Consider the following 15215-nt stretch of genomic DNA (forward strand, 5'->3'; position numbering starts at 1 on the left):
CAGAAGCTGTGATGCCTGTATGGATGATTAAAGTCGTATAATTATATTAAATATATGATTATTATTTTGATGATAATATAATAATTCATTATAACTGATCTACATCACTTTTATGACATTCTATAGCTCAGGATTGCAGTGCTCAGGTAAAACACAAGCAGCAAGAAAAACTGATATGGACCAAGATGGTGTACCAGCAACCCCAAATAGTTCTTTGTTCACACTGGACTTTCAACTAGACCTTTTTCCAAGATGTTCTTAAACCCAATCCAATAACTGAAGACAGGTGCTGACACACATTCTTATTAAATATAAAGAAAAAGATTAACGCATCCCTCTCAAAAAATTATAATACCCTGGACATTTTTATACCTATGAGTACCATTTCTTTTTTTGGAAGAAGCCATACCTTGGAGTAAGGAGTGCCAAATAAACAAAGGTTTTCTAGTAATCGTATATTTCTATAAAGTTCGGGGAGCAGGAAAACTCTCTTAAAAATCAGCTTGAAAATTTTTTCTCATCGTGATGTGCATGTTTTTTCACGGACTCCATGGCCAAAGTGGCTGTTGTTTGGAGGTTTCTTATAATGTCTATGGGACGCATCTGGTTCCAAAAAATGTGGTCATTGTTCTGAGATTACCATTGTTTGGAGGTGGCCGTTAGAGGAGGTTTTACTGTACATTTTTCTCTGTTATATATATAACTGTGTATTAGTAGCAAATTTCATCAAAAATTTTTCATTAGTTTTCAGAAATTCCACATAATGTGCACATTAATTTTACACAATGAAATATGAAGGATTGACTTTTGGAAGGGGCAAAAAATATTTTTTTCTTGAGAAATTCTGAACTATTATACCAATATTCAAAAAACATTTAAATTAACAGAAACGGTTAACCTATAAGCGCATATATATGCGGAAATTTCCTGGCCATTATCACCAAAACACATATGTATGCTAGTTTTTTATGTGTAAGAACAAAACACTAGAGCGCATAGCCATAGCACACATTCATAGGCGGAGATATGAGGCCGTGGAGGGGCATTGCCTCCCCACCCCCAGCATCAATCAACGTTGGAGTCGATTGATCTAATGTATACATGAATGGACATCATCATTGTGTCCCCCAGACTTCCAAGTCTATCTCCACCTATGCACACAGTTAGTGGAAAGTGATGATTGCAAATGGATTAAAGTATTTTTCTGGGTAAAAGCAATAAAAAATTGATAAAAATGGAGGAGTTTGATTTAAATAGTAGTGAAATAATTAGGCCTACAAAACATAGACACATTATTGTGATATCTTCTGACAGTGACGATAGTGATTGTAAGTAAGTAATTTTGAAATATTTCCGACTTTATACAATAAAAAAATTTTTGGTGACATTGGCCAATTTTCCACTTTTTTGAATGATGCAAATGGGTTAATATAGTATATAGAGAGATTTTTTTTTTGATATTAAGAGGCCTATGTTCATCTGTCTCATACACTTCTATTTTTGTAAACCACTCCAATCATTTGCTGGTATCAAGATGTCATTAAGATAGCACAAGATCTTAGTGTTTCATGAGTGGACCCAAAATTCGAAACATCAGTCTTGAAAACTCTGCCAATGCATTTGTTCAAACTGTCCCAATTCATCTGGAATGATGAACCCAATTTTCAATTTTGATTCCTACATTAGCGGTACCTGCAAGTATCTATGAGCTGGATCCAACGTCGTAAACACTCTACATCTAGCATACTTTTGAAGCAAATCATTGATGAAAAGTAATGGGAATTTGTCTTTCACTGTCTGATTGTTCAATCAACAATAGTCTACAACCAATTTATTTTTGCCTGTCTTCTTTAAGAGTTATACTGGACTAATACTACACCATACGTGCACCTCATCCTTATTCCTCAGCAGAATTTCTAATGAATTGGTACATGTTGAAATGTGAGCACAGGTAGTAACCTAACGTGAAGTTAGTTGTTATGTGTAGTGTTGCCATCAATTTTTCTAACTATGAGTGAACAAAATTGATGACAGATGGCAGCACTGCACATAAGCATTATTTATAGCATATGGTGCGATCTCGTTTCGGTGACTAGCCCATTGTCTTTCCAGTCTTTCATAACATCACTGATTACCATCCTTTCAGATGAAGCTGATGAAGATTTCTCAGATGAACCTGTTCTATGAGGCAGTACAGAGAAGTAGGTTTACTTCCTTCCAATTCCTTAATGTCTATCTTTGTCAAAGATGTACATTCAAATTCTTCAATGGACAAGACAAAAACATCTCTGTACTCATTCGCAAATGTACAAACATTTCATGCTTTTCTTCTTTCCTCATTGAATCATTAAACTTAACCTCTTCTAGACACATTTCTCATCCTTCAAGTCATACCATGTTAGAGAATATGTTACTGTGAGACTAACTTATCACACTGTTTATCCTTCATCGCAGCACTTGAAAAAGGTTTCATCCTTCTTGGATCATTCAACCTACCCTTGATTATCTGACGAACTCACACAACAAGCCGGCTTTTTTTCAATCTGATAGATCAAGGAAAAATACTTTCTAGATATCATGACAAATTGAACTCAGAAAGAAAAGTCATCTGGCCGGCACCAGGAATCAAACCCAGTTGAGTCCTAGTGGCATAGGCGGAGGTAGACTTGGAAGTCTGGGGGAGGGTTGTACATTAAATCAGTCAACTCAACCTTTGATGCTGCCCCCCCCCCCCCTCCTGTATCTCCGCCCATGCCTAGTGGAGACCAGATGACTTTTCTTTCTACGTTCTCCTTGGCATAATATCCAGAAAATATTTGTTTCCTTGATATATTGGACTAAGAAAAAAGCTGTCCCCCTCTCTTTACCGTCCCCCCTGAGGGTCATTTGCAGAAGTTAAGAGAGGCTACTAAACCTCTACTTCAGTGCTTCACACCCCAGTGCATGAACTAAGGAAGGAAGGAAGGGTCGTTTCTTCAGTGGTGTAGATGGTAGCATGCTTGCCCAGTCTGCAAAAGGGTCTGGGCTCAAGTCCTGGTGGAGACCGGATGACTTTTCTTTCCGGGTTCAACTCTGCTTAAAATCCAGAAAATATCTGTTTTCTTGAATCAGTTGAAGATTTCACTACTTCATCAACTGAAACTAGAATTCTCCCAGAGCTCCATGCCCATTTTTTCATGAAATCTTGTTTTTTTTTCTTTGCTCAATAAAAAAAAAACACTCTTAGAAGTTTTGAGGTTGACCTCAAGATTTTTTTCTAAATCTATAATTAAAAAAATATATATATATACGAACCTCAAGCTCAGTATCAAGTCCCAAGCGAACTATAAGATCACTGGTCACATGAAGCTTCCGTTTAAATTTGATACAGACATTATCCTGCAGAATGTAAATGTAAAAAATAAATGAAAAACCAACATGAAAAAAGTTGAAACTCTTATTTCATTCCTGAAACATTTTGTACAATGTAATTAATTAATGAGAACATTTTTCAACTGCAACAATATTTTCTATTATAGCTAGTAACTGGTGTATGTACTCCCACCAATATTTTTGTGATCCTCGCCCTACTTCTTCCTAATATATATTTTCATTCTTGTTCCTTCTTTCAATGAAATGTTATTTTTCCTCCCTAATGCAAGAATCCACCAAAAGTGGAAACCAGGGAGTGTTTGTGAAAAAAATATAAATGTATTATTCCAGTTATATTTTTTTATATGCTCTCAAGTATAAAAGATTACTTGCACAAACACATTTTAGTGATAATGAAGATGTGGAACTTTTTTTGGAGATTGGGGGCATTTATCATTGAAAATTAATCATTACAGCAGGTAGAGATTTTTGTCAAAGGAACCAGAATTTGATACCTCATTTGAAAATAGGGGAAGCCAACTTGTGGTACATCATGGTATCAGGAGTGGCACATGAACACTTTTTAAAAATTAAAGAAATTCTGTTCCATTTTTCACAATCAAAAAAAATCTCTCCAACAATCCTTTTTGTTATATTTGATTCAATTTGATTGAAAGCAAAATCTTGTAGGCTGTCAAACCTATATTTAATATGACTTTTAAAATAATAATTATGTGATGACTACTCAATTCAGTTTTTCATTTTTGGGCATTCACATCATTCAGATCATTCGCATGGGGAAAATGCATGCTATAATAGTGTTTCATTGAAAATCCATCAATTCTTACAGGGAGCAGAGATGCCATCGACGAGCTATAATGTGTCAAATACCCAGAATTTTGGAAAAGGATGCATAAAAATTTTGTTCACGCGTCCTCCGAGATGCGTTCTTTCCTAGTTCTAAAAGAAAAGTAGTGCAAAAAAAACCTCCCAAACCTTTTCCCTTCTTTTTACCGTGTATCATGATTACGCAACCATGAAAAAGTGGTTTTACTACTTCATACATTATACTATATTGATATAGAACACATGGAAATGTTATATTGAATAACACGCGGTTTGTTGGTGAATAAGATGGATATCTAGTTGCTTCCCTGAATGAGGGGCCGTTAATTGTCAAATTTCAGAGTTTTTATTCCCGTGGATTTTCTCTCTTCCAGATACATACCGGAAATTACTGTACTTTCGTGGCTATTTGCGGCATTCAAAAATAACGTCTATACAGGGTAAATTCTCCTTGTTCCTACAATATTGCGAATGATTTTTTTTTTGTTTAAATCGTAAAGGATTGAAACACCCGTTCAAATTGTAAAATTTTTCTTGAGATCGTGGGAAAAACCAAATCTGTAAAAACTACCTTGAATATCCAGTTTCGTCATCTAGTTGCTATGTGGTAGTTACAGTTTTGCACGCATGTGTACACAGAATCGGCTTTTGGAAGGGCATAAGAATCTAATTCTTCACAGAATGTTTAGGTCACTCAAAAACAATTTTAAATTAACAGATAATATAAAAGAAATTATTTTATCACAATAATTCTCTACAAAAATATTTTTAATTTCCAATGTTTTTTTCTGCAATGAACATTTTTCCACCTTCAAACCAGCTGCTAACAAACAGGAAAACACTTTTTTTAAATTCTGTAGGCGTGCTTCAAAAATAGTGGAATAAATCATCATCTAAATAGAATTAACAACAATGTCCAACAAGATGGCCCAAAACACGCGACATCATTCTTTGAAACGTTGCTGGTGCATTATTTAGTCCGAAAGGCATAACACGAAATTTGTACATTCCGGCTTTCATAATGAAAGCAGTTTTATTTCTGTCCTCATACGCCACTCCGACCTGCCAGTACCCAGAACAAAGATCTAAGGTAGTCCCGTATTGGGATGAACCTATTCGTTGAATTATCTCCTCTAGCCGGGGTAAGGGATATCAATCCGATTCAGTCACCTTATTCACCAGGGAAGAGTCTACCACGAATCTCCACTCTCCTCCTTTTTTAGGCACAAAAAAGCTGGGGAACTCCATCCAGTAGATGAAGGCTCAATAATGTTATTTTTAACATCTTCTGGACCTTCCTCCAAAATGTCTTGCTTATATTTTGGCAACTTGATATAAATATATAGAACCCCCCCCCCCCCGTGTCACTATATATATACAATGTTCGACAACATTTGTTTTTCCTGGTAAATCACGAAACAAATCCGAATAGGTTTCAAGCAAGTCCTGCACCACTTGTTTTTGAGGAACCGCCAAATCACAACTGCTGAAAAAATACTTTCATTTTATCCCTTTGTACTTTTCCTTGATACTGAACCAAGCCACCCCGTAATTCACAATATCGAAAATCAACAACTAATTCAAACAAGTTCAAAATATCTTTGCCAATCAACAAGTTTTCTGTAGCTCCTGGTAAAACGGCAATTTTAGTCCTCAAAACCATTCTTTTAATTTCAACAGAAAGTAACCCTCTCGGTCAACACTTTTGTCCAAACACCGAAATAAATTCATAGCCCTGCCACAGTTCCAATGTCGCACCTCTGGACATAAACACTGCTGCAACTTTGGAATCAACAATCGAAACATCCGCAGCCATATCGATACAATCCCCTTACATACATAATCATTGAGGACCACTACAGGACGAAGAAAATCATTTACGGGGAATTTGTCAGCTTCGGATGTGATTCCCTGCCCCACCGCACCCGACACAGGGTTCTCCGACCCAAGACTGCTGAATCCTTCTACCTTGAGTACATGGAAAATTTCTACTAAAATGCAATTTCATTGCAGGAAAAACAACTTTGTTTCCACTGTCTCTTGAGGTTTACGGACAACCCTATTTGTACCAACTGACCTTTTAGCATTCAAATCTCTCAACAGTAGAGAAAATTCTTTAATTTTTTGGGACCTTTCACATTCAACAAATTACAGTACTCTTCCAGCAATTGCACCATAACTAATTCTACAACCTCCAAGTCCGAAACTTTAGGATCAAACTGAAAATACAATTCAACTGTTCATAACACGAACTTTTCGATATCTCCCGAAACATATTTACGTGAAAAAAGGGCTTGTGCTAACTGTACTCTTGACAGTTACGGCACCCGAAAAAAGCTTTCACAACTATTCAAGAAATCTATTACCGTCCTTCACCTGAAAAATGTAACTTAGGGTTCCCAGATAACCGATCTTGCACCTGAATAGGGAGCGTCCTAAACGGCTCAATATTTTGTTCTACAGCAATACCACTCACGTCATGATCACTAGCAAAACTGGGCAAACCATCGAAATAATCTAACAGGGAATCTTGATAATTTATAACTGACAACTTGTTCATATGCCAAAAAATTGTGTCTCTGGTCAAAGTGATGCATCTCGTCGGCACCTCCAATTTAAATGCAACGTTTTCATTGCATTAAGGGTTTTTGTATGCGTCGCTGCAAGTAACCAGGCAAAGACACATTGACAATGAACAAATAATTTATTATGTTATCTAACAACAAAAAATTTTGAACTGAAAAGTTAACCACCTTCACGAGATGGGGAATTCGAAGGGGTCGAGGTAAGTCCACAAACAGTCCTCTTGACAAGTAGTAACGAGTCCGTAGGTTCCGGTCGACGGAGATGAGTGACGATGAGTTGGAGGAATCCACTCAGTGGAGACAGGTAGTCGACAACGAGTCTGTAGGTGATGAGGTCATAGGGTCCGATAAGCAGTGGTGAACGATCGGCGACGGGTTCGTAGAGTCCCGGTCGACGATGAGTCCATAGGTTCCAGTCGCTGGCAATGAATGACCGGCGACGACGAGTCCGTAGGTTCCAGCGGTGGCAATGAACGATCGGCGATGACCAGTCCATAGGTTCCAGTCGGTGGCGATGGATGCGTAGTTTCCAGATACTAGATTTAGTTCATCAGGTGATAACGAAACAAGAGCGTTCAAGAACAGTAGGTTAGTGCAGCGTAGCAGATTGAGAAGAGTATCTGACAACTTGGCATAGGCAACTTCTGGTGAGGTGATCCTCAGTGAAGAGGGAAGTTCAATCCATTATTTTTCAGAGACCTCAGCAATAACTTGGCACAGGGGCGTAGCCAGAAATTTCGTTCGGGGGGGGGGGACCACTTTCATTTCGGGGGGGGGGGGACCAAAGTGACAGAACAATGGATTTGGCCATCTTTTTCCCTTTTTTCGGTCATTTTCTCACATTTCGGGGGGGGGACCAGACCCCCAAGTCCCCCCCCCCCTGGCTACGCCCTTGACTTGGCAGATCACTTCCAAAGATGGAGAACTCTTAGCACACATGCAGTGCTCACGCGCTAACTAATCACAAAAAAGGGCACAAGAAGTAACTATGCCGTCTTATATGAATTAAAGTGCTCTAAGCGCCATCTAGGATTATTTGCATACTAGGAAGATATTCTCTCCGCACTCGAAAAACTTAAATCTATGTGAGGAAGATGACGTAACTCCTCGGGAGATGTGCAAAATAGGATCGTTGTGCAATCTCGGATCAGAGATCGTCACAATATAAAGTAATGGGTATAGAGCAGCTTTCCCAAAATGTGCATCGCTGTTTCTAGGGGCATCGCTAACCTTTATGTGGGGTGTCGCGGCGAGCTTGAGATATTCAAAGCATAAATAGGTGCGCAAATCAATGTTCTTTTATACGGGAAAATATCTACAAGAAGGGAGTCGTGATTGACAAAAGTTTGTTAACCATTGGTATAGGCAAAAGTGTTCCACTGAGAGAGGATTAACTTTACAAAATATTTGGGCTTGCCAATGCTAAAATAAGCAGGCAAGATATCTTGTCAATGCCACTCAAAGGATTGAGATCCGTCTGAAATCAGCAATGAATGAGTCTATTGTTTTGACTACTGTTGTGGTATTCAGATTCTATGATGCTCATTTTACTCTCATGCTTAATGAATATACAGGGTGTATGGGACAGCCCCTTGGACCTGAAGTCACCTTTGTTCACCTGACTGTGAACAAAGTCATTTAATCCGTGAAAAAATATTTGTGAAAGCTCCATTGCGATCAAAAGTGTACAAAGAAGCATGTCCAAACATCCCCCTGCCACCCGAGCCTATTTCGACTAGATGGGGAATGCGGGTGGAAGCAGCATTATTTTATTCTGAAAATTTTGATAATGTGAAAAGTGTGGTTGACTCTTTCGATAATGAGTTCGTCTGCCACAATTGCTGTGAAAGCGGTTTTTTTCCAGTGAAATGCTGAGAAGAGATTTGAGTCTAATTGAAACATTTGTTTTAGTTGCCAAGCAGCATAACTAAATTAGAAACCCAGAGTTTCCACTAAACGAAGCCATACAGGTTGTAAGGGAAGTGGACAACTAGTAAAAATAAGTTTTTAGGGCTGGAAATAACTTAAAATTATTCAAATATAGAAATAAGTCAGAAATGTTACACTGAATAAATTTTATTGAGCACGGGGGTGAATAATTACAGTTCTGTCAAAACTCCCATATGTAGTAGTAAAATCAGTATATATAGGCCTATCTCTCTCTCAGGTGTGATTAAATTCCAAAAAATATCTAGGTGAACACTCCTACCTAGAAAATAGAACTCGACCTGACTTAAGTTATGTTGCAAGTTATTTATCTCAATTTAATCAAAATCCAAAAAAGAAACATTTTGCTATGATCAAGAGGGTAGGTACATAGATCTCATATCTATATATATCCAATATCTATATATGGGACTAAAAATTATGTTTTACGTTATTTTAATCAATTTATTTATCTTGAGACATGCTGATGCAAGTTGGGGTAATGCAGCCAGAGGGAAATCATTCTCAGGATCCCTCATTAAAATTTCATCTTCACTAATTATGTAGAAAAATGTGAAACAAAAAATTGTTGGACCATCGACCTGTGCAGTGGAATTGTATTTCATAGCAGAGACTGCTAAAAATGTTCATTGAATCTGAATGTATAATTTATTACAAGAACTGATCTGTAATATTCTTTATTACCCCTGTAATCATATATTATGATAATCAAGCAGCTATTGATTGGTGTAATAGACAAGAATTCATCTGTATCTTCGAGAATTCATCATGTAAATTTAAGGTTTCGTTTCTAAAAGATCTTTTAAGCGAAAAAGTTATTGATATAAAATACTTATTGACTGATTTGATAATTGCAGATTTTTTAACAAAGCATGTACCCACTGACAAGTTGATTTGGTGTTTCAATAGAATTTGTTTGTCGTGTAATTGTGATTTAAAAAAAGGTTGATCTGTTGATGGGGGGGGGGGGATATGTTGGTATATTTTGATAGAGCAATCACCAATAGATGGAAGGAAAAAAATAAAGACAACAGTTAATGCATGCTGATTTTAGTCAGAATATAAAACATTTAAAAACAACAATTTATTACTGTATAGCTAGGAGTACAAAAACGTGTTTATATGTGAACAGTACAAGTTAAACTAAAAGTAAACAAAGTACGCACAACTAGATACTTGAGGGTGCACCATCTACGACGATTAAGATGCATTATAAAAACAACTATACCCATAAGAAGCAGCATGAGGAGGATGCGCTATCCATACAGACTATGATGCACTACAAATGTAATAGAGAAAGCCAAAACAGAATTTTGGTAAAATCAACAAAATGCTAGTTGAGAACAAAAACAAAAATTCTCAGCAGACGTGCTTGAGAATTAGATTCATCTGGATTATGGGTATCCGGACTAGAGAGATTCAATTGTATTTAAACAGTAAAACCTGTCTTTAATAAAACCTGCATTAAGTGGAAATCTGTCTTCAACGGAAAAAAATTGTGGTCCCACGATTTCAATGCCAAAATACACATTAACCCTATCAACGGCTCAGGGTAGAGCACAAAAACTCTTCAAAAGAAGCTGCTTATTTTCACAAAATCTCTTCAAAAACACCAGAGGTCATGTGATTCTAGAATGCTTTCCCCCTCGTATGTGACAATGGGTGTATGGTAACCCGTCGAAAGGGGGCTTTTTGACAGGCTGGTAACGCCCGGTGATTGACTCTTTCTTCCCAGAAATGTACTTTCTCCTTTCATTCCTTAAAGTTTTTCTATTTTCCGAACTAAATAAAAAACATGTAAAGGTTGGCAGTGTAATTGGCAGTAAAATATACTCAAAATTTTGAAAGAAATTATTGTAGCGTGTTTATAGATGCTCATCATTCTATGGCAAATAACTCTACCAATATAGATTAGCTTTAACAGGCAATAAAATTTACTCGCTTTTGCTTGTGAAATATTGATATGATTAACTCAGTAAGGAATCCATCCACAAGGTATTTAAAATGCCCCAATATTTTCAAGGTGAACATTCTAAATATATATATTCTGAATCTCGAGAAGTCCCTTAATATTTTAATTATATTTTTTGGATTGTAATGTGTTCGAATAACCTTATTTTCTCTATTCTTTTTATTATAAAGCCAGAAAATGAACAATTAACTAGTGCGGTTCATATCCTCAAGGGGACACAGGATTTCATGCAAGGCATATGCAGTGATTACTCTGCTAAATTATTTAGAATTAGTTTAATGATAATGTTTTAAAATGTGCATCATATGTTTAGCTTGTATCATTATCTTGCATGGAAAATACTTTAAAATTTTTCATACACACTATGAGTTTTGAAGCAAAAAACTTGCACGTTAAATTTTGCCTCTGCAAAAACATAGGTGTTTTGCACGCATGATTAAATGAGTAATTTTTACTTAGACCTATGGCTTGAGCTTCCTTCCAAAGGATATGAATGTGGAATTTCAATGAATTAGGAGTTCTAAGAGATTATGAAGGAAAGTATCTTTTTCTTTTTTTTAAATTTTCAAATTTTTCACAATATTCAAAATTTTTAATTTCCTGTGAATCTCAAAGATTCTAGTTCCTTCTATAGCCCTAAGTTAGTTTAGTAAGTGTAGAAAATTTCATAACAATTGGTCTAACCATTTTTGTGTAATCCTGTGCGCAATTGTAAAAATTGACATTTCGCGAAAAATGCATTCAAAGATTGTGAATTATGAATTTTGATGAAATTATTTTTTCCTCAAAACCATAGATACACGAAAATAACCTCAGTATTCAAAAATATTATTAGTTTTTAATATTACCAGCAGGACCGTCATTTCAACTTTTTCCAGGGGACGACGACGACAAAGAGCATGTACTAAAGGTACGCGTATATATATATATACCATTTGTAGTGTATTTTCAAAAGCCAGGGGGGTAGCGCCACCCCCTAAATGACGGGCCTGATTGTCAGCATGTTTTCTTTCTTTATCATTTTAGTGCTTAGCGAAGCCTGCAGTTTCAAATGCTCAACACACAGCAAGTTAAAAAAAGCCACAGATTTGAGAAATAATGAAGCAAAAATTCACTTAATTTATTTTGCAGTCTGTATTTTACATTTAATATGTTCTGTGAGTAAAATTTGAGGGGAATTAGAAACTGATGTAAGAAAGATGGCAAAAAAAAGAAAGTTAACTGGCATTGTAATCGTTGATTTGTTAATTTTTGACTTTGTGGTTAAAAAGTGACATATTGGTATATCATGGTAAGTATAGTACAAAAAATATGAATACAATTGTTTCAGAAAATAAGCATTAAGGTGTCCAATGTGTGCAAAAGATTTAGAAAGCAGGAAAGAGTTTTCGATAACTATCAGCAACAAATCTCGTTATACAGATGTACAAGCACATAACACATTATTATGATGGCAAGAAAAATGTGAAAATCAGGTTTCTCTCATTCACTGGTGGACACTTATTTCTGATGTCCATTACCACAACATCAGAACACGTGAATTTTCACAACTAATCACACATAATAATACATGTAAATATGTATTATGAAATTTTCCCCGTTTCATGAAAATGGTTTTTATATTCATTGTCCAAATTGTAATCACACTAATGATGTTCACTGAAAATATGAACTGTTGCATGCGCACAAATTCAATCTTTCTTGTATGCTCAATATATTCCCATTGTTATGTTTTCCTTTACCATCGCACAACCTAGATTATGTTAAAAGAAAACTCTTTTCATGCCACTTATTTCTATTTCTATTGTAATTAATTGAAGGATAATTTCACTGAATAAGAAACAAATAATTATTTAGGAAAATATAATTGAAATAATTAAAACTGGTAATGTAACCAAGCTACTCAATCTAGGTACTGAAGTTATGAAATAGGCTCCCCCACTTTAGTGAGTGCGCAGGTGTAACTATTTATCACTCTATCAACATCATTTCACACATCCATTCCTCTGAATACGAGAAATTTGAGAAGTTTGAAAGATTCTAAAACTAAGTGAAATTTATCTGAACATCTTTACATAAATATGTCTTTCTTGTAACTTTTTTGGTATCTTAAATATTTGTCTTTTTTATCTTTTAGTCACCTGTAATTTATATATTCTTTTAAATTTTTGGATGAGTAATGGTAAAATTCTGGAAATAGTTTGCTATACATATCGACATTATCTATTGTACACAATGAATTACTGTGTGGTGTCAGAAAAAATTACATTATGCACTTACACTAATAATGTTATAGAGCCTCAGTGTCTTTATATTTTTAAGAAAAGTTTGTGTTTAATTTTTGCTCGTCATTGCTTATTTGTTTACTTTTTAGATGAGGAGAGAAAGCTTGGTTTGTAGGATACTAGCTACATACAAATATATTTATTAAAAGGAATCAATGTGTGTATTTTATTGGTGATTATTTATCCTAATGTCGTGATGCTTTTATACATTTATTAGGATTTTAAGATTGGCTTATTATTGGCCCAGGGCTGCAACTGGGGGCACGTGGGTCTGGTGCCCCAGGCGCTGGACCAGACGGGGTGCAGAATTCATCCTTTAACTGTTTCTACATGCAAGAGGATACCAAAATTCTGGCTCACCCGGGGGACAAAGTATTTTGTTACGCCTCTGTATTAACCTATTACTGGGGTCACAGATAACGAAATATGGGTATTTACCATTTATGCGTGGACTATTTTTTGCCATAATTGTAATTTTCAATTTGCAGTTGTTGAGTTTTTATCTTGGCTCTCTTAAAGTATTGCTTTTGAATATATATTTGTTTCTTTTTTTCTTCTCCAGATTAATTGCTGTTGGGTTACGCAGTTTCAAGAAAAGAACTATACTTCTATTATTTAAGCATATTTTTTATGTAATTCAAAGTTTACTGGTACTCTAAAGCAGCGTAGTAATTAATAACTTAGTGTAGAAAAATATGTGAAAATGTGAATATGATATTTGCAAAATCTTGCTTTCATCAGTTATGTACATTATGTTTGAATATTTTTTTAATAAATAAATTCATTCCCTCATTGAGCTCGTCGATTTACATTATTGAACCTGTGTGTGCTATTCAGAATTTATAATATACTGAAGAAAATTCTGATAAAATAAATGCTCCTAAAATATGTATTTAAGAATTTTTTTACTAAATTTCCAATATCTAGAGGCAGTAGTTTATCAAATCCTTAACTTCACACAATCATTTAATATCCAGAATAAATTTTCTTCATGTAATCTAAATTGACTATACATATTTTTGTATGCAGACTTTTATCCTAAAATTAAGGATCGGGGTAGGGGATATATAGGAAAATTTTATTTTCACTAAAAACCTGGAAAAAAGTGAAATTTTTTTTGCTATATACTTTTGTGTTTAAGATTAATTACTTGATCGTCATCACACGAACTGTTACAAATTCAACCTGTTGTTCACCAATAATTTCGTGAAACGTGGTTTATTTCCCGTAGTAAAAATCTGTTCCTTGAAATTCCTAATTTCTCCCACAAATTGAATTTCCCATACGTATTTGCCACCCATTTTTAGCGCGCGGGGAAATCTGTTTGTTAGGTTGCTATGCCAGATTTACTGACGCGATTGCTTTTTCCCTCTGTTTGGTAGTCATTTCCGAAGCGACGATTTCGTGCAGCAACCCTGTTGGACTTCGGCCAGGACCAGAATGCCTGATGATTCCGCTCATATATGAAGGCGTCTTACTCCCAGGAAGATAAGACGCCTTTGATCGTAGTTCAATGAAGGGAGGGAGAAAATTAGCGATATTGAACCGGTAAAGTGTTCCTCCTTGAAGAAAAGAAAAACACTGACAATAGAAAAGCGAGCGAGACAGAAGTTTTTTTGCTAAAAAAGTGGAAAACGGGACCTGGGCCTGAAAATACATAATAAAAGTGACCAGTTTCTAAAAAAGTGACTTTTAGGGAAAAAAGTGACCCGTGCCGAGCCCTGCTCTCTCTCTCTCTCGTGTTTTCTTTCGCTTCCCTTCCATCCAGAGCATGCAGACGACAGAGTAGCTGATGCCAAGCCATGTACTATAATATAGCTGCCCTGATCTGATATGCCACGCTAGGAAAACACGAACGTGTAGCGTAATTATGTAACACGTTTCTGCCGGCGCGAAATTGTCTTATTCGGTTCACGCTGTGCAAAAAACTTATTCCTAGGAAAACCCGGCTTAACCGTTTAAAGGCCAATGTTCCATAAATGGAACATAGTTTTTATTTCACAAATATCAGATAAAAATTGATTGAAACATGTCAGGCTTTTTTATCGTATATAGACGAGAGTTCAAGGTATTTTTGAAATAAATTCAGAAACTTCAGGTTGATATAAACGTTTTTGACGGAATTTTGAAAATTGACATTTTTTCCCCATTTCGATAAAAATTTACCAAAATTTCAGTTTTGAAGTAAATTGAAAATTATTTTGTGTTTCCACCACTTAATACATCAAT

General features: G+C 35.7%; 1 protein-coding gene across 3 annotated transcripts in view; it reads right to left on the minus strand.

Annotated features, from left to right (window-relative positions):
* LOC149069414 (WD and tetratricopeptide repeats protein 1-like) overlaps nucleotides 1-15215 on the minus strand; it is a 530664-nt gene that overhangs the window by 454698 nt on the left and 60751 nt on the right. For all 3 annotated transcript variants that reach the window (XR_016195038.1, XM_089249200.1, XM_089249199.1), the window contains exon 3: nucleotides 3295-3378. Coding sequence is in view for 1 of the 3 variants with exons in the window: in XM_089249199.1 (XP_089105325.1) it covers nucleotides 3295-3378 (84 nt within the window). In the remaining 2 variants the exon portion in view is untranslated. The remainder of the gene's footprint in view (nucleotides 1-3294; nucleotides 3379-15215) is intronic.

The sequence above is a fragment of the Pholcus phalangioides genome, unplaced genomic scaffold, assembly GCF_987345545.1.
Source record: "Pholcus phalangioides strain wild (caught in Gottingen) unplaced genomic scaffold, Ppha-v1.0 ptg000022l_1, whole genome shotgun sequence".
NCBI classification, from domain to species: Eukaryota; Metazoa; Arthropoda; class Arachnida; order Araneae; family Pholcidae; genus Pholcus; species Pholcus phalangioides.